The sequence below is a fragment of the Strigops habroptila genome, chromosome 8 (assembly GCF_004027225.2).
Source record: "Strigops habroptila isolate Jane chromosome 8, bStrHab1.2.pri, whole genome shotgun sequence".
In the NCBI taxonomy this organism is placed as follows: Eukaryota; Metazoa; Chordata; class Aves; order Psittaciformes; family Psittacidae; genus Strigops; species Strigops habroptila.
In genome coordinates this window covers 13,290,653-13,311,670 of record NC_044284.2, presented here as the reverse complement: position 1 = coordinate 13,311,670, position 21,018 = coordinate 13,290,653, and the positions used below count along the sequence as shown (strand labels likewise).

The 21,018-nt window shown below is 39.7% G+C and overlaps 1 protein-coding gene across 9 annotated transcripts in view; it reads right to left on the bottom strand.

The window, feature by feature from the left end:
- The window catches only part of NTNG1 (netrin G1), a 161,579-nt gene that overhangs the window by 138,438 nt on the left and 2,123 nt on the right, over positions 1-21,018 (bottom strand). For all 9 annotated transcript variants that reach the window (XM_030495688.2, XM_030495684.1, XM_030495691.1 and 6 more), the window contains exon 2: positions 15,831-16,538. In XM_030495688.2, the coding sequence (XP_030351548.1) occupies positions 15,831-16,076 (246 nt within the window). In that variant the 5' untranslated portion in view covers positions 16,077-16,538. The remainder of the gene's footprint in view (positions 1-15,830; positions 16,539-21,018) is intronic.

Here is a 21,018-nt window from a genome sequence, read left to right as displayed (position 1 = left end):
ACTTGTGGCAAACTCAATTATAATTGTGTATTAGTCAGGGTCCTAGTATAAGCTGGTTTCACTTTCATATGCCATTTTTCCTGCCATAGTGCTGCTTATAGATGAAGTGTCCTGAACAACTGCTGCTCAGGGCCATTGCCTTTCCCACCTTCTAATCTGAGCCCAAAGTAAATTTGTCTAGCATAGCGCTCCCAGAAATCAGACAGCTACAGCTTCAGCTGTAAAGCCATGCTGTAAGTACAATGAAAAATAGAAATAATGCACAATCATCAGCCTTAGCACCTCATCTTACTAACGTTAGCTTTCAGATCCCCACTTTTCATTACTTTTTACATTTGTGATTCAATTATACTGTAAGCTATTTGAAACAGGGACAATGACTTCCCTTATATTTGTAGAATATCCAGCCCAGTGAAGCACTGAGCTTAACTGAGGGCTTTGAGAGTCAGAATAAGCCACCATTTGTTTTAGCCATTTGCTTTCCTAGGAGGTAAATGATGTGTCAGGGAATGGGTCTGGGTTTCAGCAGTGTTTTCTAAGGTGTTTATCGCGTATGTTTTCTCAAAAAGCATATATGAAATGATGATACTTGTCTTCTAGAATTCCTAGTGCCACTCCCCCCGTCACCCAATTAAGCAGTGCTCACATGTACTGCAGACAGAACAGTGATATCCCCACATTTTTATAGTATAGATTTCTGAATCAAATATTAACGCTAAACACAATGTAAATTGGTTCATAAAGCTTAGAAAAGAACAAAACAGTGTTGAGAGTTATCTAGGGTTATTCTATTTCTCAACTTTACTGTGTTAACATGTTACTTAACAGAAGGCATACAGTTCCTAACAGCTTACTGCTTAAGAATACTGAACAGCAAAAAAAAAATTTGTGGATACTGTCAGATCACACATAAAAGCTTGTAAAGCAGCTGCAATGATTGCTTTTGAACCATAACCTCAGAACAACAGTGAAAAAGATTATAATAATCTAATTACAAATAATGACCAAGTTAGAATTATGGCATTGATAAAAAAAATACTTTTAAAATTGCAATGATAAACAAATTAGTGCTCTTTTACTATGCAGTAAATAGCTACAGTTCATTATAAAAAGAACCAAAGGATGTAATTTCTGTAGGTATTTAAGATAAGTGTGGGACCAAAGATGGAGCAGCAGACAAAGGTGACTTAATCCCAAATGAACACTATTAATACCATAAAAATTCAGCAATTCTGCGAATTTTATACATCCTCTGCCTGGAAACGGAGACAACCAAAATGAGATGCAAATCAGTGCCTTTATCTAATGAATAATGCAAATGAGTGCTCCTCTTATGGCATGGCAGTCTGCGGGAATCCTCTCTGCTTCACCTCGCATTTCTTGTGGCTTTAAGCACCATGTGTCAGAAGAAATTAGAGAATGGAATTGCCAAGAAATGACAAAGCCTTGGAGCTCCATAAGTGCAGACAGCAAGGTATATTAAGATGCACGGTACATAGGAGGAGACAGCAGACATCTCATTAAAATGAAAATGTTGCTATTTTTCCTTCACCTAGTTAATAGAGTTGTACGACATTGTAATCTGCAATTATTTGTGTGGCTACTAGTTAGAACCATCTTCTAAAATGATACCAAGGTGGGATCTCAAAAACTGTAAAATCTTTCAGTTTTTTTTTTTAATGCTGGTGCTATTTTATCTCTCGGATACCAGTTAACTGCATCAGCATTTTTCTCATAGCATCACAGAAGATATTGCATCTATCCATTAGTCACAAGACTTGCTGTAACTTTCCCTTAGCATTTAACATTACCCTCCAAAAATATTCTCAAGCAAACAAACCCAAATGCATGCAAGCCCTGAAAATTAACTCTTCTTTTTCCCCTAACCATTATTTTGCCTGAATGCATTTGTGATTCAGAGTCCAGGACAGACTTCTTAGCATGTGGAACCTCTTAGCACGTGGAGCAGCCGTGCTGCAACAGCCATCATCAAATCCCTCCTCTTTGTCATTGCATCAGGTCCCCAACCTGGGGATTTGCAAAACTTAAGGCTTTTCTGACAGATACTCTCTTAAAATACAGAGCAGGTAGATGCAATCTAACAAATCCTAGATACAGAGTGGTGAAGGAGCAGCCTAACTGTGAAAGGGGATCTCCCAAGGGTTTGGGATGCCCAGAGGGGATCCCTTATTATGCACAGGGGATACACAGGGACTACAGGTCTGAACATGTAATTTGGCCAGGTAGTGGTTCAGGCAAGCATATTTTGGGATGGAGGGAAATCACCTCTCCCTTGAAAAGGGAAGGACACTTTTAAGTCCTGAACTGTAAAGCCAAGAATTTAACCCAATCACTGAACTTCGGGGTGCCAATCACATCAACACAACCTCAAGGACGTGTTCCTGTTGTTCATCGAGCTAGGTTGTGAGCCAGCAGGAAAGAAATCAGTGTCTTGATTCTGTAACCCATCAAACAGATAAATTCATGTACTAAGCAAAAGAAGAGATTAGAGATGTCATACTATATGTCCTTTCAGGAAATGTGGGGGGGGGAACCCCCAACAAAACAACCCCTTTTTCTTACAAGCTGACAAAGACATCATTGTTATTTATAGTTGTGCTTCAGTTCATCAGTTGGAGGCACACTGCAGAAGTTGCTAAAGCACTAGCAACATTGCTACTAAATTAAGAGCTTACAGTTTCTTTTTAATAGTTGAAAGCAAAGCCATTTCTCTATTTGGCAGCTTGTTGCAAACTTCATAACAGTAGGGAAAAAAAAGCATATTATTTTGGATGGATTTTCTCTCAGCTCAATCCTAGTGAATCAAGGGGGAATTGTCTGGGATGCAAGTCTATAAGGAATTTGGTGTGAACTCCATAAAAATGTGACTTGCAATCAATATAGCATTTTCACTCTCTTAAATTAGAGGGACATGGATAGGTTCTCTACTCCTGTTCCTGTTAGCAGTTACCATGCCAGAAATATACAGAGAGAGCTTAGGTTTCTTATAGCAAGGGCAACGATAACTAGAGAAAAAAACTACTGTTAAAGCAAACTAAGCAGTTGATTTGAAGCAGGGAGACAATTAAAGCACAGCATTTCTGAAAGAGTAATAAAAATGTCACTGCAAATGACGGATTGTTACAAGTCCTTGGCTTCTTCCTAGCACTGCAATAGAATATGGTGTTAAATCAGTTCCAAGAGATTATTAGTGGTGTATGTTATTTTCACAAACTCAAGGAATTGAGTATCATTTCATAAATCAACTGCAAGTTAAAATTAGATTTTTTATTTTTTTTACAACTTTAGTTCTGTGACCTTTACACATACAATTAACAAAAAGAAAATTATAAAAAAAAAAAAAAAATTTGGAACTTGACTTAAACTGAGAAAAATTACAAGCATTACACTAAAAACCCAAATCAGAAAATAACTCCAAATCAGAAAATAGCTCTTTTCTGTGGCTGTGGATCTGCTTAACACCTCTGAGGTTCACTGCAGAATAAGATGTTGAGCCACAGATATGGTAGAAATGGGCTTTCATTTCTCACTAGCTTAAAGCTCTGTAAATTACCTGTAGAATGTGCCCACATTTTGGGGGGCAATACTTTCTGTATTGCTTTTTCTGCATAAAGCATTAAGAAACCTAGGTCAGAAAACTAAATTATTAAATCCAATAACAACTGAACCCAACTACCTGGCATGTGAAGACCTATGAAGTGCAAGGCTGACGTAGACATACGTATTGTCAGATACAGCAGTATTGTAGGCTCGATTACAAGTTTCTCTTCATGTGTTTATGGGCCAGATAATGTCTTCTAACAAAGTCTGTGTGACAATACTGTTGGAATCTCACAAGTATTTCTTACATGGAGAAAAGCTGATCTCTCCTGCAAGCAAATCATCCCAGAATCCCCAAATATCCGCAAAGAAATATGAGGGATCTCTGGCATCTTCTGAGATGTAACATTGCTACACGCTTCTCTCCATGTTGCTTAGAGGCTGCAATACCTCCTGGGACACTCTGGCACGCGTAGGATCACAGGGCAGGGTCTACCACCAAGACAAGCATTACCTTGTAGACCGCCGTTACTAGCTCAAGCGAGGATGTTGATTGCCCTGTTTTTCAGCTATGCAGCCCTCTGCTATAGCTGCACTACTGATGTTCACATGTATTTCCTAGCAAAACTGTATCCGATCCCTGGTTAAGAGGGATACTTTTTAATTCCAAAGGTGCTTTCACTTTATGGTTTTTTCATCATTGTAAAAGTAAGCATGTTCGGCTCTTCCTGCAAGGCTTTATACAGCTCATAATTATAAACCAATTACTAATCCAGAGTAAATGCAGTGACAGCAAAGGCTTGCTCATCATCGCCCTTACGTCTGCTTTCTGAGGCTTTGGACACTGGCTAGGATGACTGCCAAAAAACCCCCAACTATCACTGGCTTACATGATACAAGTTTAGAGAAGCTCATGTAAGGTGGTGTCATTAAAAAAAACTCAAAAGTGTTACAACAGGTCATCGCAGTTGCTATTAATCTCTGTAATTAGTTTGTGAAAAGCACTATTCTTTTTTTTCTTGGCCAGCTCCTGTAAATCTTCTTTTGGGGTATCAGAAGGAACTGGCCTGGCAGGAGGAAGATGCTGACAGTTGCACCGGCATAGGTGACCTTGAGGATGGGAATTGAAAAAAAAACCCCGAGGCTAAGGTTAAATTCAGTGAGGCTCTGTCTAACTTTTGTTTCTGATCTTAGGCACAATTTCATCATTCCAAATCCATCACTTGCCAATAGAAGGCCCCTGACAAGATATAATCACCAGAACGACATTTACTCCAAATTCCTAGTCAGATTATTATCGATTGGGAGAGTTGAATGCTGCCTGTAAAACTACTGTGCCTGCCTTCTCTGCACTCCTGCAATGTATTTAGTATCGTGGAAACTGCACCTAGGAAAAGCAGTGCATTGAGAGGGTCCTCAGAAACGAGTCCACATTTTAGTGTGTGCCCCTCTCATTCTACTGCTGAACTTCTTAACCTTAAGACTTCACAAGGATTTCAAAATCATTTCATCTGCCTATGGGTCACAACTGAGGTCTATTTAGGTCTGTACCGTTTTAAAAGAGGCTGTTGCCCAAAAAGGGGTAGCAGAAGTGAAAGTTAGAACAGACTTGTCAGCTTTGATGGGTTCTCAAGCCCCAGAGCACCTAAAGAGTGATAAAACAGAGACGCAGCCAGGAAGAAGGCAAGCTCTTGTGTTCGTTGAAGCAAATACCCATTTCTCTTGTAGCCTTATTTTTTAACAACCTTTTCAAGAACTTCCATTTCAGCGAGGCTGGAAAGAGGGGCAGGCCCCCAGGAGGGGTGCAAAGACAGCACAAACAGCAGATGTATGGGAGCCACCTTCTCCGTGGTTGTTTCACCATCCCATTTTATGCACGTACACCACTTTACACCAGCTGAAGGCTTGCAGAAACAACTTGTAGAAGGAGGCAAAACAAATGTGCGTGTGGCTTCAAAAACAAACCACCTCCCTGCAAATGCCAGACATCAACCATTTGTCCATTGTTTAATGTTTAAAAAAGGCACACTCTCTATTATGGCTTAAAATTTTACAAAATGTTATTCTGAGAACCCCATATTTTCTGATTAACAAAAAAAAAAAATGAAGTTTTTTTTTTGTGGGTTTTTTTTGGGGGTTTTTTTGGTTTTTTGTTTTTTTTTTTTTGTTTTTTTTTTTGAGACTTGCTTTTAAACCTATAAAACCTGAAGTTCATAAATGATAATGCTTAGCTAAGGTTGAGTGCTGCAACTGATGGCGGTGCAATTATGGAGAACTATGGGAGGATTCTTCAATAACAATCTTCTGTCCTTTTTAATTATTTACAAATAAGCCATGAGACACATAAAACTAAAATACTACATTTTAATATGCAAACCCCAATAGACATTCTAGCTGGCACTTTCCAGCTGGAAGGTCTGAAATATGCTTTTGGTGTATTCTTGCATGCCCCCAAATTGCCAAAACTGAACCCACGATAAAAAGGTATCCCATTAACCAAATCCTATCCCATCCCTAGAGACAATCAGCCTTGCACTGCAGCTCACAAGGATGAAGTAATCCAAAGCCCAGCACCAGTATGAGTAAAGAAAATTTTATAATAGGAAAAAGTTGGAAATAAATGAACTTTAGTGAAATTGCTTCTAGTAAGAAAAAGATGAAAAGATAAAGGCATACTGTTAATTTTGCTTTTACCTAAGATGGTTTTAAAGCTTCCAGTTGAGAGTTTCAAACTGAGTACAATACAGAGGATAACATTGCACTACTAAGGAAAGCAGTATTTGGGCACAACCCATCGCTGTCAATAGAAGTTGTGTTGACTTAAACAGGGAACATTCATTTCGGTGGAAGATCATATTTTAAGTCTTGTTTATGGAAAGTCCAAACACTGACACACATAAAAATACACATCAATGATTGACCTCTACTTGCTTTTTAGTTATAGAAGGATATATTTTGTTAAAAATCAAAGCCAGTGCTTCAGATAACAAAAAGCTTGTATGTTCTTAACCTTTTATTTTCTAAAGCTTATCTCACGTCTATTTCAGAAAAAAAGGGGACTCCAGGTGCAAATTGCTGACAAAAACCTACCCCAGAATTTTAGTGAGAAAAGCTGCAGTGCTTAAAGCCCCTGAAACCCATTATTTAATGTTTCTGGAAATTGAGCAAACTCATGCAAAGCAAGACACCTTGCTAGGATATTTCTGCAGGCTATCCCTACAGTATTCAAACTGTTTGGCAGATCCATATGGTCAAGGAAGCCAAGAGGCATGTCAGAGTCTGCAAGTCTGCGATAAAAATAGATGGGGAAAATATCACATGCAAAAAGTTGAAAAGTTGTTTTAGCAGTCAGAAAATTACATTCTGCACTTTTTCCTATAGCTGTGCACATTGTTGTTTTTAGAAGATGAGGGCTCTTTGCGTAGTTGCTTGCTATTTCCCCCCCTCTCCAGTCATTTGCAAATGTCATCCACAAGTAGCTCTTTCTAGTTTTCACTGGAGGAAGGTGCCTTATGAGCAGGTGTAGCTGGTAAAAATCAAATTGATGACTTAAAATGATGGCTCCTGACAGTTTACAGATAAAAATCTAAAATGCACCAGGAAGCTGGAAAGACACAGTATGTACATGTAAGAAAATGCTCCTCCCATCATAATGGTGTCCTCTTTTACAGGTTTTACAACTACTTAGCTATCAAAATTCTCTTTTGGCTGAAGCCTGATATAAAGTATCTTTGGTTGCTAGAATTTCTTGCTTGCAATAAATATAATTAAAATTCATTTGTGCCCTTTTCTTTGCTCTCCTTTTCTATTCCTAAATTTCATATAAACAATCTGCCTAAAGAACTAGAAGACAAGAAATAAAACCATTTTACAGACAATATAATGCAGCAAACATCAAAGCTACATGAAATTACTTATGAGCATTGCCAAGCCAGCTCAAATCCATGGATTTTCATGTCCCTAGCTATATTTGTATTTGTAAATCAAGATGGTGCCACTGCAAGTGGCCTGTGAAAACATCAACTTCCATACTCAAAATGTGTATCGACAGCCATTGTTTCTACAAGTAAATCAGCTACAGAACTACTTCCTATTTTTGCGGTAGTGAGATTATTTTTGGCTTTTCAGATTCAGATAGTACTTGGTAAAAAAATAAAATATTTCGTTTAACAGATCTCCTACCCGGTTTTACCAGTAAGTATGTGGGGTTTTTATGTATCGGAATTTGCAGCTTTGGCAAAACAGTATCAGTTTAAAATAAACCAAAACAACAAAAAACCAAAGCCCCAAAACCCAGCAGTGGTACTCATACTAAAGTTCCAGAGCTCCCACAAATTCAGCCCTTTCTAAACTCTACGGATAAAACAAATGACAGGCTTTCACCTCCCCGTAAGGAGACGGGTAACTTTGTCAACAGGGACTGCTGATGCTTGCCTGGATTTCTCCCCCTCTGCTCCACAGCGTAGAGCAAAAAGGGATGAGGCCTGATTATCACCTCGGTCTGTACGTTTTTTGTTTGGTGGTTTTTTGTTTTTTTTTTCTTGAATGCTTCAGCAGAATACTGAGGACTTAAATGTTTGCATGCGGTGACTTGGGCTGTATACAGGACATAAAGATCTAAATGTTAAAATCGTTATTGGGAAGTCGTCTTATTGACGTCTGCGTTCTCGAAGGACTCCAGGGGAGCCTGCTAACCAGAACAGTTGTCCTGACGTACATAGGGTTTCCAGAACTCTCAGCCGAGTTCACTTGGCTTTGTTTCAACTAAAATGCTTACAAATGTAAATTTAATATATGGAAGTATCTCAGGAACTGCATTTGGTTTTCAGTGATTCTTAGCTGTTAAAAAGTACAAGCCCTGCAAGAAAGAAACATGAAGCTTTGGTGTTTTGAGACATACAGTTAGTAAATAAAAGAGAAAAAATATGTTTGTCCAGATAATTTGGACAAACCTGAGCAGCATAAAACTAGCTCTGCTCAGTTCTACCAAGTAAATCTGAAGTTTGCACTGAGACTTGTCCATCACAGCGGGAGGAAATATAATATCACACTCCTCATACACTGTCCTAAAAATGAGAGAGCAGCCTGGAAAGCCTAATGCTGCACAGCTCACTCGGGACCGCAGGGCATCATGCCTGTGACCAAAATGTGGCGGAAAAGCAAACCAGCTGATCCCTGTGAGGAGTTGCTCCTGCACCACCTCTCCTCCAGGCTCACTGCCATATGACACCACTGTGTTAGAAAGCAAAGGTTGCTCTGCTGAAAAGGAGGACTTACCTCCCCTGGAAAAACATCTCAGTTCAGGGTTTCTAGCAGTGAAGGCATAAGGTCACCTGCTGCTGCCTCCTCTCACCCTGGGAAGGTGGAGAGCGATGCACTGTCCTACCCAGATAAGGAGTGCTGCTCGGGATGCTGCTTTACTGCATTGTTTCTTTGCACCCCAGCAAATCTTGTTAGAAGAGTCTCCCTGCAGTGAGCCACAGGCTCAAGATCTCCTCTGCCTCACCAGAAGAGGTTCAAATTACAATACATTGCTACTGAAGATTTTATTTATAAAGTAGCATTATTTTACTGAGAAAGACAGCACTAAAGGTGCTTTTGAGGAGACATTTGTGGCCCAGCTGCACCAGCAGCAATCCATTCAGATTCCCCTGAATTGTCAGAGTATCCATTTTACAGCGGAAGCTGTTTATTTCTTTATAAAATTGCTGTTTCCACACCCGAACAAGACCAAAAGCCCAAGTTCCCGCAGAGTACTTAGGCAGCTCCCCACAGATACCCTCCTCTGCCAGTGCAGGAAGGTGCTTTGTGGGGTCCAGGGTGCTGAGAGCAGCAGGGAGGGACAGTAGCTCAGGTAATTGAGAGAACCACATCTACAGAGCCTCCATCTCCCCCAGTGATCCCTTGCTTTGTAAGATCAATTATTATTACAATAAATTGATCATTTTGTTAGCTATAAATGTCCAATATTTCCAGCTAACTTCAGGGAAAAAAAAACATAGGACAGCAAATACCAAATGGAACAAAGATGGTGTTAAACACAGCTGCCAAGCAGTTTCTATGAAGTGTGTTTATAAAATATACATCTTGTTAAAACGATGTGTTTTTATACATAGTAGTTATATGTGCCTTAAAACTCTGCAACTGAAAATAAGTAGAAGCCCTTGACTTTGTTTAGGAACCCTGTTTTACCCCAAAATATTTTTAACAACTTAAGCACTTTGTGGGCGAGCTTTTGCTTTGTTTAAGGTTTGAAAACATTCCAGCAACCAAAGTGTAACTGAGGAGAAAAAAGCAACTGGATAGAATTTTGTTAATGATTTACTGGGGAATCTTGATGTGTGATAATGAATAAAATGCAAATCTCTCTTAATGGCAATCCTTGGTTTTGATTTATGAGAAATTATTAATTTTTAGATTGTTCCCAGTTGGAAAAAAATTCACCAAACAATTTTATAGGGGTTTTTTTTGTTTGGGGTTTTTTTTTTAATTCCTCATGTCATTAAGTATATCCATTTTTTCTTTTTTTATGAAACCAAGAACTCCTTTCCCAGGAGGTCCAATGAACGAGACGCCTTTGAAGTGTCTGCAGGCAAGCTGCTACTGAAGGCACAGGTAGGCTATTGCCTCCACGTTGACCAGCAGGAGGGAGCTGGGGGGGCAGCAGAGGAAAAGGGCACGGTGTGTGCTTCTCGCTTTCCTTTTGTCCTGCTAGCTGCTCCAGTCTGAGGCTGGAACATAAGGACCAAAGCGGTGCTTTGATGGGAACAGTCATATCAGTGGGGTGATGGAGGTGTCCTGCCCTATGAAGGGGAGAGGAGAAGGGGCAGGGGGGCTGTAGGTTTCACGGTACTAGAAATGAAATGAAATATCCAGTAACTTATGAGTAAATACCAAAGTAAGAACTCTGCTCCCTGAAGAATAAGGTTATTTCCAATAATGACAAAGCAACACTTCTATTAATAAAATGTGCTCAAAAAAGTCCAAAATTGATGAATGCAGGTATTGTAAATAAAATCTGCAATAACTTTGAGCTGCACATACTTTTAAAATATACAACTATGATTTAAAATGTCTTGCCCAAGAATGGATGCATGCATGCCAAAATGCTTCCAAAAATACATTTTTATTTCACATTTTTAATTTATATGTTACTCAGAAGAATATCTGTTCATTTAATTATTTCAGTAAACATAATAATGATATCACTAACTACACTATGGAGCATTTTCCCTTTTTTAAGGAATATGAGCCTACTTGTAATTAAGCATATATTAATGATTCTGAAAGTCTCGGAGGGAAGATTTTAATGTCCACCTCATAATATTATGCCAGAATTACATGCACAGAAGACTTTTTAATAATCTTTGTTTCTTAATTTAGTTTTGATTTGGCTATGAAATACAGACTAGCACTCAAGGGCTCAAATTTCTACTGTCATCGGCGTTTCTGCTCTATAAATTGTACAAATGCACAGGACTCCCATCTGTAGGCTGCTTTTCCAGCTTCTGTTTAACTTATGAAAAAACTAGCTGCAGACAATGGATAATTAACAATAATTTCATCATTTTTTAGCCACTGGGATGTGAGATGGTGTTATGATAGCTAAACATAAACAGAATAGTTTATAAACATAAACATAGTATAAACATACGCAGAAAATTGTATTTTTATGTTGCCATTTCAGCCACAAACACAGGTTGGTAAGGTGAATTCGTCTCCAGTTTGCCAATTACAGCAATAGCCACTAGGAGTCTCCTGATTAACTTGGTGGTGAATTTTCACACTAATCCTGGCTAAAGTTTGGATGCAAATCCTATGCTGAGCCTGGATTTCAGCACAGGGGCCAGCCCATGCAAGGGTGACTTCGGGGTGACGGGACCCCTGAGCTGTGAGTGGTATCATGTGGGCGCCTGATGCTCGTACTGGAGGCACAGCCAATAAATGCTTTAGAAGTCACCTACGCACTGTTCTTCAAGGGCAAAAGATGGCGACAGCCTTGAAAAGTCAGATTTGTTTCATTTCATAACTGGACAGAGTTTTGTGAAATTGTAACAAGTGCTTACAAAGAGGAAAGTAGAAGATATCACCAACTGTTAGTTACTCCCTGGGATTTAAAGCAGATTTGTTTTGTAAACTGAAATGCTGCAGGCCACAAGAACCAGCATCCCCAGGGTACTTAAAAATTTGCTTACACTATCTCTGCAAAGTGAATCCTGCAGTTCTGAAAATGTGAAGTAGCTGCTTTCTCTTCTCTCTTCTCTCTTCTCCTTCCCCTTCCCTCTCCTCCCAGGCCAACTAAGTGTAAACATACGGTGCCAGACACGCTCTTACCAACGCCAAATGTTTAAAGTTCATGAATTACAAACCCACAGGAATGGTCATGCTGGCTCAAACGTCGTGATTATCCAGTCAACTCTGTGACTGACAGAGGACAGCCAAATTTCCTCGAAGGAATGCCACAGAAAGCAGACATGCATTGTCTGCCAGTGTGCATGCCTCACTATGCAGTTAGAGACTGCTTTAAAACACACAGGGAAGCCAGAGGTGACCAGTCAACCCCCTCTGCTGGGGGCTGGTTATCCCACAGGCAGAGGAAGTACTACCTGTTGGGGAAGGATGCTGCCACATCCTCCTTACAGACATCAGCAACTCCATAGCCAGAAACCACTATGTTGACTGCTCTAAGCCATTCATTTGTTTATATGGTTCTTCCCTCTGTCTCTCCTCTCAAGCTAAATCCTTTACCAAGCCCTGAAAAACCTGAGTGACTTCTAAAATGATGATGACATTTTAAACAAATAATAATTTGTAGGGCTATTTATTTGGCTTTTGCTTTTTGAGCTTCTTGATTTCATTTTCAAACTTTTCTCTGCAACCAGAAAGACTAAGAAAATAAAGATGATGTTTAAATGAAAGCTCAAACTCTACATAATAGTAGGTTTCCAGGGGTTTGAGGTTTCAGAATAATCTCATGAGTTGTCAATACTGAATGTCACCAGAAACTATAATGTTATATTCGGAATAGATTGCATAAAAGCTATAGTGGGATAGTTTTCCACCTACATGTTCCCTGTAATACCTATGGATGCTGCCCTGGAGGGATGACCCAGAGGTACTTAAACGTGGTGAGCTGCCACATATTAGGTTTAGCTACCAACTAGAGGAGTGCTGCTTTTTGCAACAAATCTGAATGTGCAAAACCTCATTATCTGGTCTGTCAACTAAACAAGCTCACAGAGTAAAATATTCATAATGGACTCATAAGAACATTTAATTCCATGGGGAACATGCAGAAATAAGGAGGAGACAAATTTTACTAACCATCTCCTCTCTATTGTATGCTTGCACGCATTGCAACGCATAATTGCACTGTGTGTTATTCCAAACTATTATCATCTCCCTTTCACAGACCACCTTAGATTTTACCATAATCTCCCAGCAGGTCTTGGGACTCTCAGTCTTGTTGTGTTTCAAGGATATAATCTACACTACACTAATAGCTGACACAAACTCAACAGCTAGTATCTTAGTCCATATAGTATGTGGTGGACAGAAAATTACTATGCCTGATCAGAGAACTGATATGGAAACAAAACAGGAGGCTGCTTCAACTTCCTCCTCCTCCTATTACTGCAGAAGCAGGCTCAGCTCTTTGATACCTTATTGTTAGGATATCTGAAAGGGCCCCGATCTTGCTGACCTGATTTCAATAACAAAAACACTGGTACACAGGTTTAGCGTGAAAAAATCCAATACTCACAACAATAAACCCAAGCATTTGTATAAGTCAGTTCAGTACTTTACCATGCTGAAAAGAAACCTTTGGATTTCTGTCATTTAATTCTGGGATTTTTTTAGTGCAAGAACATGCCTAACAGGAATGCACTCTTTCCCACTGCCCACCTTCTCCAAGTATGTCGTTGCTATCTTCTTAACTATATTTCTAAAGCTAAAAATGCATACAAAAATAAAAGATCTCACTGGGAAATGCCAAAGGCTCTGCCCTAAAATATGTAAAACCTCATTTGAAAGGAAAAATGTAATTTCTACATGTAGCTGTAGTAGAGATAGACATAAAGCATTTTTAGGAATCAGAGTGCTCTGCTGCTGTGCAGTACTTCAGGAACATCAAGCATTTCTGTCACTTTCCTAATGTTTCAAGTAAGTCAAGCCATTACCAATGCATATCTGAATATAGTGTTTATGCACAATATACTTCTATACTGAAAGCAAATACAACAGCTTATCATGTAGGAGTTAATCGCTCTACGTTCACATCACTAAATACAGATCCTCATGTGCACTGTCCTTCTCCCCAGTTCTTCCTCTTTCTCTAATTCTTGTGTTAGGATTCTGGTGGCCTTCTGCATCTCAAGGGCTTAAGCAGCAAGCAAGGTACGGCTGTAACCTCAGGTCATTCCCATGCAAATTTCCATTCCCCATCACAGCATCAGGGACCTTGCTAGGTCAAACATTTTCAGGGGAGTTCTGATACAATTTTATTTGGTTTTTTAAATGTCTTTTGTTAAAAATCATTGTTCTAACTAGAGACTAGACTGATAACCAAGGCTTTCAGAAACTTAAAAAATTACTTAAGAACTGCTGCAGTGTTTATCTGCACTAAAAGGAAGAAACAAATTTTGCTGGCCAGTTTCTTTTGCGCTAAGAGAACAACTTTTCTTATTCAGTGCATGGTGAGTTACTAAACATCACTGGTTGAGGGCTAAATCACAGCAATTACTATTCTGAGGGAGAAAATACCTTTCAAGATAAAGAAAAAAGACCATATTATGTGGGGTACGTTGCTTATATTTGTTTTTAAACAGTGGCTGCTTGAAGCTGCTCTGAGGTTTAGAGTGTCAAGCCATGTCAGCAGAGACGGATTACTGGGCAGAGAGCAAGTGGTGCAGTCAAAGGTTCACAGTGAATGTAATTTATTCACGTAGCTCCGCAATTTATCACGTGGCTATTACTGTATGTGGGAAGCAGCTGCGTGCATACACGTAATGCCCTAAATGTATGTGTGGTTGAACCTGAACTCCTTACAGATGAGTAGTGGTTAAAAATTATGCCATAAGGCATTTAAAAGACAATTTCTTTCCTGTGGGGATGCTGTCACACACCAGTGATGATTCGTACACAGGCAAATTAATGTCTTGTAGACTTTTCTCAATTATGATAACCTCACTTACCAGAACTCACTGGGTTTTCAAATCTAAATTATGTAGGTAACGTGATGTAAGCTTCCAGTACTTTATTAATAGATCTAAGTACATATGTTTTGCATCTCAAACACAAATTTTCTAGTCAAGGAATACTGTATTTTCCACTCAGTATTTAGCAGAAACATTCCACGGCAAAGAAAATAATTTCTCTGTGTTTGTGAGAAGAAAGAAGTTATGTAGATGCTGAAGATGTTCTTTAACTTGAATGACCTCTTACAGCACGATCTATCAAACACTTGGGATCAGCACAGCTTTAAAATGTCGATATATACAATATCTGCCTGGTTTCTCATACTTGTACAATTATTTACCAAGCCAAATATTTCCAAAACTAGTCTGTAATTTTAGGAGTATGTAAATTAAGTAGCTTTGCTTTGATCTCTTATAGTTGGCTTGAATGCTTACAGTTTCAGTTAAAGAAGAAAGCTGTGAGTAGCTGGCAGAGCTGGCCCCTGCCTGAAGGTGTTTCTTGATGCAGTGTCCACACATGCAGATATGGATCTCCTGGTACATACCTGCTATGTGCAGTAGCAATGCTCCAGCAGTGCTGCCCGTGGCTGCCTGGGCTTGCTGGAAAAGCTCCACCAGCCAGGCTCCCACCACCGCTTTTTAAGCTTCTGCACTTTGAGTTTCTAACAGTGGTGTCATGTTTGGAAATGATGCTGAATATTGCACCACACTATGATGCTTTCAGGTGATTGTATTGGAACCAGTTCACTAAAGTCTTTTGTGGTCCAGGCAAACACACCCCAGTTACAGGTTAGCGCACGAGGAGTTTTACGCTGCTTTCTTTTAAGTCATTAAAAGTTAGCCCAGAGAGATACTGAATTCAGATGAAGTCAAGTTAGGTCCTCATAAGTAGGACATCTCATTGCCCAGCTTAATGTACTGCTCAGCATTTTGTTCAGCAGAACCTTTCACATTCGGAACACGATGCAGATTTTCCTGGATAATTACATGTGCACTCTAGGGCTTCCGTTTTGAAGCCATCTATCACAAATATGTACCCACTAATTAAGGAAAATTAAAAGCATGCCTTACCATTGCACAGAAAGTCTCAGGAGGATCTCCACATGTTATGTCTGGGGGATCCAGAGTCACTTTTACGTACTTGATCATGTCTCTGGCTTCCGGCTGGCAGGCCATGTAATCCCATACTTTTCCTTCTTCTGTGTAAATCTGAGTCTTACACACATCATAGTGTCCCCACACGGAAGGGTAGTGCTGCATCATGGAGGATACGGTAACCCAGAGGGCGTGAAGTGACAGGAATCTTGACAAATACATTTCTAAATCCTTTTATGTCACCTTCGTAAGGACGTTTAGTACTGGCGTAGGTGCAGTCTACAGATGATACATATATTTACATATACATGTATATATTTTATAAAATAGGTTCCAACTCAGACATGAAGCATTAGGATTGGATGTTTGCTTCGCTAAGTTGTAGACTTTGGTAGAAGCCACCCAGACCGTGATGACAACCTTTCGCAGCAACACAGTGATTGTCCTTTGTCTTATAATTTATCTGTCACGGCTTCTTGTAAAAGATGTCCAATAGCAGATAATAATTTGTGAAGTTGCAGGTCTTCAGCTACACTGTCGATAACCCTGAGTGATCCTCCGTATTCAGGGCTTGCAGGGGATGCCCAGACGCACTGATAAATCAGTATGTGAAGCAAAAGGATGAGTGTCTGCAGGCTGGTGTCTGTTTCCCATCAATCATTCTTTTTTTCTGGCACCAGCACCCTTTTAGAAACAATAAGAATTAGAGTTATTGTCCAAGAATCAATGCATTACAAAATATATGATATGTTGACATTTTGGAGGTTTGATGCAATATAAAGCAAACTGCTATAATATGGATAACCTTTACCATAGGTGCTGTGCTAGAATGAACAAACTACCAGAATCATTCACAGCGAAAAGTCCTTTGACATGAAGGATTTAACTATTCTCTAACAAAGACAGATTTATAATGTTCCAGGTGAGTTACTAGTTTCTGCTTCCAAAACTGTATTTTCACCCCAGCAAAACCAGAGAGCAAAACACTGAACTCAAACTATTGCCCAGATCATGCAGGCAGGCAGTCAGGGGAGCAAGCAGCCCAGCGCCGTGGGGCAGCAGCAGGAAGGCTCCTTTATTGAAGTGACACAGAGATGGGTATCAGGGCTACCACGTACAGATGGTATCTTGGCAAGAGGACCTCAGCGAGCTCCAAAAGAGCTTTTGGAAGAGTAACAAAGATATTGTAAGCACACTTCTGTTTCCTTGAAATTTCTCATTAGCATTGGAAGAGCTTTACATTTTTTTTTTTCCCCTTCGAACTGTGATTTACTGATCACATTGAGGATAAACTACTGATAAAGATAATAGTTTATTTGTAGTTTATTATAAGGATGCTTACCACTCTGCGTTTTATTTTCCTAGGTTTCAGGGTGGGGGTACCTGTGTACTCAGTATTTATTTCACAGCAGATATATCCCCTTTCCTCTCTTCAGAAAAGCAACCAGAAATTCCCTTCGTTTGTATCACCTCAATCATATTATCACAGGTATAAAATCCTAGGATGGTATTACTACTTAAAATATACACTTGCTGAAAAACACAGGTAAAAATACAAACTATGAATAAGGGAAACTGCAGACAGGGTAAGTACCCTATACACAGAAAAGGGAAATCAGGGCTAGGAACTCCATCTCATTTCTCTCAGCATGTGCCTGGCATGAGCTGTGTGTCAGCCCATGCCAGCTGAGGATGGGGAGCCTGGGTTCTGGGCTCTCTGTGGGATGAGGATTCCAGCCAGCATCTGCAGTACCTCTGCACTCTTTTTGTCTGGATGATAAAATCTAAGCAAATCCATCAGACAGATGTTAAGAAACAACTGTAAGTCACCACTCTCTGCAGCCCACTTTGCTTGTCCCCAGTTTTTAATTATGCTCAGTGTTATGAACCCTTCTATACCTTGAAACCATGGGAAGTGGTATGTGACTTGGTGAGCTCCTTAGCTATTCGCAAACAGCTTCCCCATGTATTTAAATAATGCTTCATCTTAAACTGAGCTAAAATACAGACACTATGAAATGCCAACAGATGGTTGAATTGTGTTTCCATAGCAAAGTAATTTACAATAATTGCCGTATGGACGTAAATGCAATTTTCCATTATATTCATTTTATCAAGTGTTACCATACAACTCTCATATATTTTATCAGAATATGCAGAGAATATCTGAATTTCCATGCAATAACAATTCTCAATTAGTTCACACATATTTAAGTTCAAATCTGAATTTTATTAAGTTCAAATCTGAATTTTCTGCACAAAAGCAGAAATATCTAAATTAAATCTTTTTAAGAAGCACACTGTGTAGTACCTCTGGTTTTGTAGTGACCTTACATTCCTTTTTGTTTTCAGTGGGAATGTTTACTTATTATCTTGGAATTCAGTAATTCAGAGAACACTTTCCATGTCATTCTAAAGACACCTCATACTCTTTCCTTCTAGTCCTTTCCAATGTATTTTACTATTTCGAAGGGGGGGGGGGGGGGAAGCCAATCAACCAAACAAAACCCCATAGCTTAGAACAATTAATATACACAAGGGAAACAACGACTCTGCTAAAAAAAGAGCCAAATTCTTTTAAATTTGTGACAAATCAAAACACACTCTATAATGGAGAATGCTTGGTTATAGCTGGAATAAACAGTAGGTGAATATCATGTTTCTGCGTACAAATAAGAAGTTACTGAGTTTAATTATCTTTAGACTACAAGCCTGTATATTCAGGAAAAAACAGATATGTTTTCTTTCAATATTTTCCTTGCTAGCTCTTCAGTTACCTGTAACATTTTATAACTGCTGAGACTCAGACCCACTAATAAACAGGACTGGACAGGACTAAAATAATGTGAAGAAAGCCACTACCTTAACACACTGCACTGAAATACTTCCCATATAACGAATTCTCATTAAAGTAAGCCAGTCATAATGATGGTCGTTACACAGAATTATAGACTATAACATCGATCGAATTTAGTGCACTGACAAGGAAAAAGTGCAGAGCAGTGCAAGACATCTGAGCATTAGGCAGATATAGCAGTGTACAACAGACATTCCTGACAAGAAGCAGCCAATTATAGCTTAAATTTCTGGCATATAACCAGTTCTGATTAATAGTTTTCCATTACATTACAGACATATTATTAATGTATTAAAAATGTCAAGCTTTGGCAAGAACTAATACAGCATGGCTCAGTTAGTCTGCAGTATCTTCTTTTAATGAGCTTACATTGATACAGGGAAAGATATTGACCAAAGCACATCAAGGATCCTGCGCAGGGTTTTTTCTGATAGAGCTATATGATTTCTCTTGCTTATATTTATTCCTGCAGAGTCACTCACGATACGCATTCTACATTCCTGCGCTCTATTGCTAAGGACATATCTATTTGAATCATTCTGTAAAAAAAATGCTTAGAATAACACTTCTGAAGTTTACAGCTGTACAAGTTGCACAGCGCTAAGCTTCTAGCTGTGGACAACACAAAGAGATGTTTTTTATCCCCAGTAATGCCTGTATGTTTGACCTTACAAAAAAGCAGTCCAACAAATTGGGAACAACTAATGCCTGGTGCCCCGACCCCTGCACCCCATGGTCCCTGCTACGTCACACACCCTGGGGTTTGGTGGGCCCATGGGGGTGGCAAACAGGGAACAGTGTTCTTTACTGACTGAGGGTGAAGTGCTGGCAGGACATTAGCTTATGGTATGCAAAGCCTCCAAAAGCACACTCCTGGAGACATCCCTTTGTGGGGCAACAGCAGTATGAACTATAGATGTTTTTGGGCCTTGGATATTTCCTTGTGCCATAGCCTGCTGCAATATGGAAAAGAGTGGGAGGTACCGGTGAGGCAACAGTGCTGAAAGCACTTCTTGCTTTTCCTTTGCCTTCCCCCAGAACAACTCTCCATCTGCAAAGTGCTGGGCATACAGGCCACAATCGTGCATGTTATAGCTGCTTGACAGAATGGCACGCAGCTAACCCCAAACTAAAACCAGCTGTGATGGCAGCACTGAGCACATGCATCCCTTTCCAGGTGGGTTAAACCACACCTCACACAGCATTTTAATTCTGCAGCCTGACGCAGATACCCCTTCACAGACCAGCTAAAATGCATTTTGGCAGAATTAGTGCCAGTGAAGAACTTCAAGATCTCATCAGGGGTTGTTAGCAAACACTCCTCCTCTGCTCCTTCCATCACAGAGAAAATCCACCCTCTTCCCGAGATAACTCCTTTCGCACAAACCGCGTTGGCTGGATACCTGCCCGAGCTCCCTGCTGGAGCCGCTGCGCGAACCATACGGTGGGCTCCCGCTCTCCTCTCTGCCAAAACAGCAGGTAAGCGAAGGAGGTAATAATATAACAAGCGATCACAGACCATGCATTGGGTAAAGTGTAGCTGCCAGCACACACAAGTAAGAGCGAGTGCCAAAACCAGTTATAATGCATGGCAGCCTGAGGAGAACCGGCTAAAATCACGAAGCAAGGCATGGCATACTGGCTGTCACCTCCCAACACCCGCGCCTGCAGAACAGCTTCTCCCAAAGGAAACATGTTTCAAGTTTGTACCCCTAAAGGCTTCAGCAGCTGAGGTGTATGTAATCAAGCCCAAGTAAAAAGATCCTTTGTGTCCACTCCCAGCTATTAATTATTTAAGCCAGTTTAGAACATATGAAATAATGTGTAGTGCAAAACAGAACTAATCCTCATACCTGCAACTGACATCTAATAACCCCCCAGTGTTTTATACCTTGCTACACACAGACAACTATAGAACCTGGTACAGATAAAGCTCTGATATTTTAAAAAAAACAATTACTCAGCCCCTTTTATAAGTGCAAAATTATTCACCTATGCAAATAAGAAGGGAACCTGTATTTAATGATTCAGTATAGCGCTTTCTTTCAATATTTGTATGAAATACAGTAATATTATAAACAATTGCTGTGATGCCTTTGGACTCTAAACAAAGTTTAGGTTCTGTTTTTATCTAGCTTACTTAACTATTAGCAAGAAAGAGATTTCTTTGCCTCAGGAGGAATTTAAAATGTCCAATACTATCGGCTAAGAGAAATAAAATACAGCATTCTGCTACCAAAATACTGGGATTCGACACTATAGTTAAAATACTTCTGGTTTTCCCACATCATTCTTTTCTGAATGAAC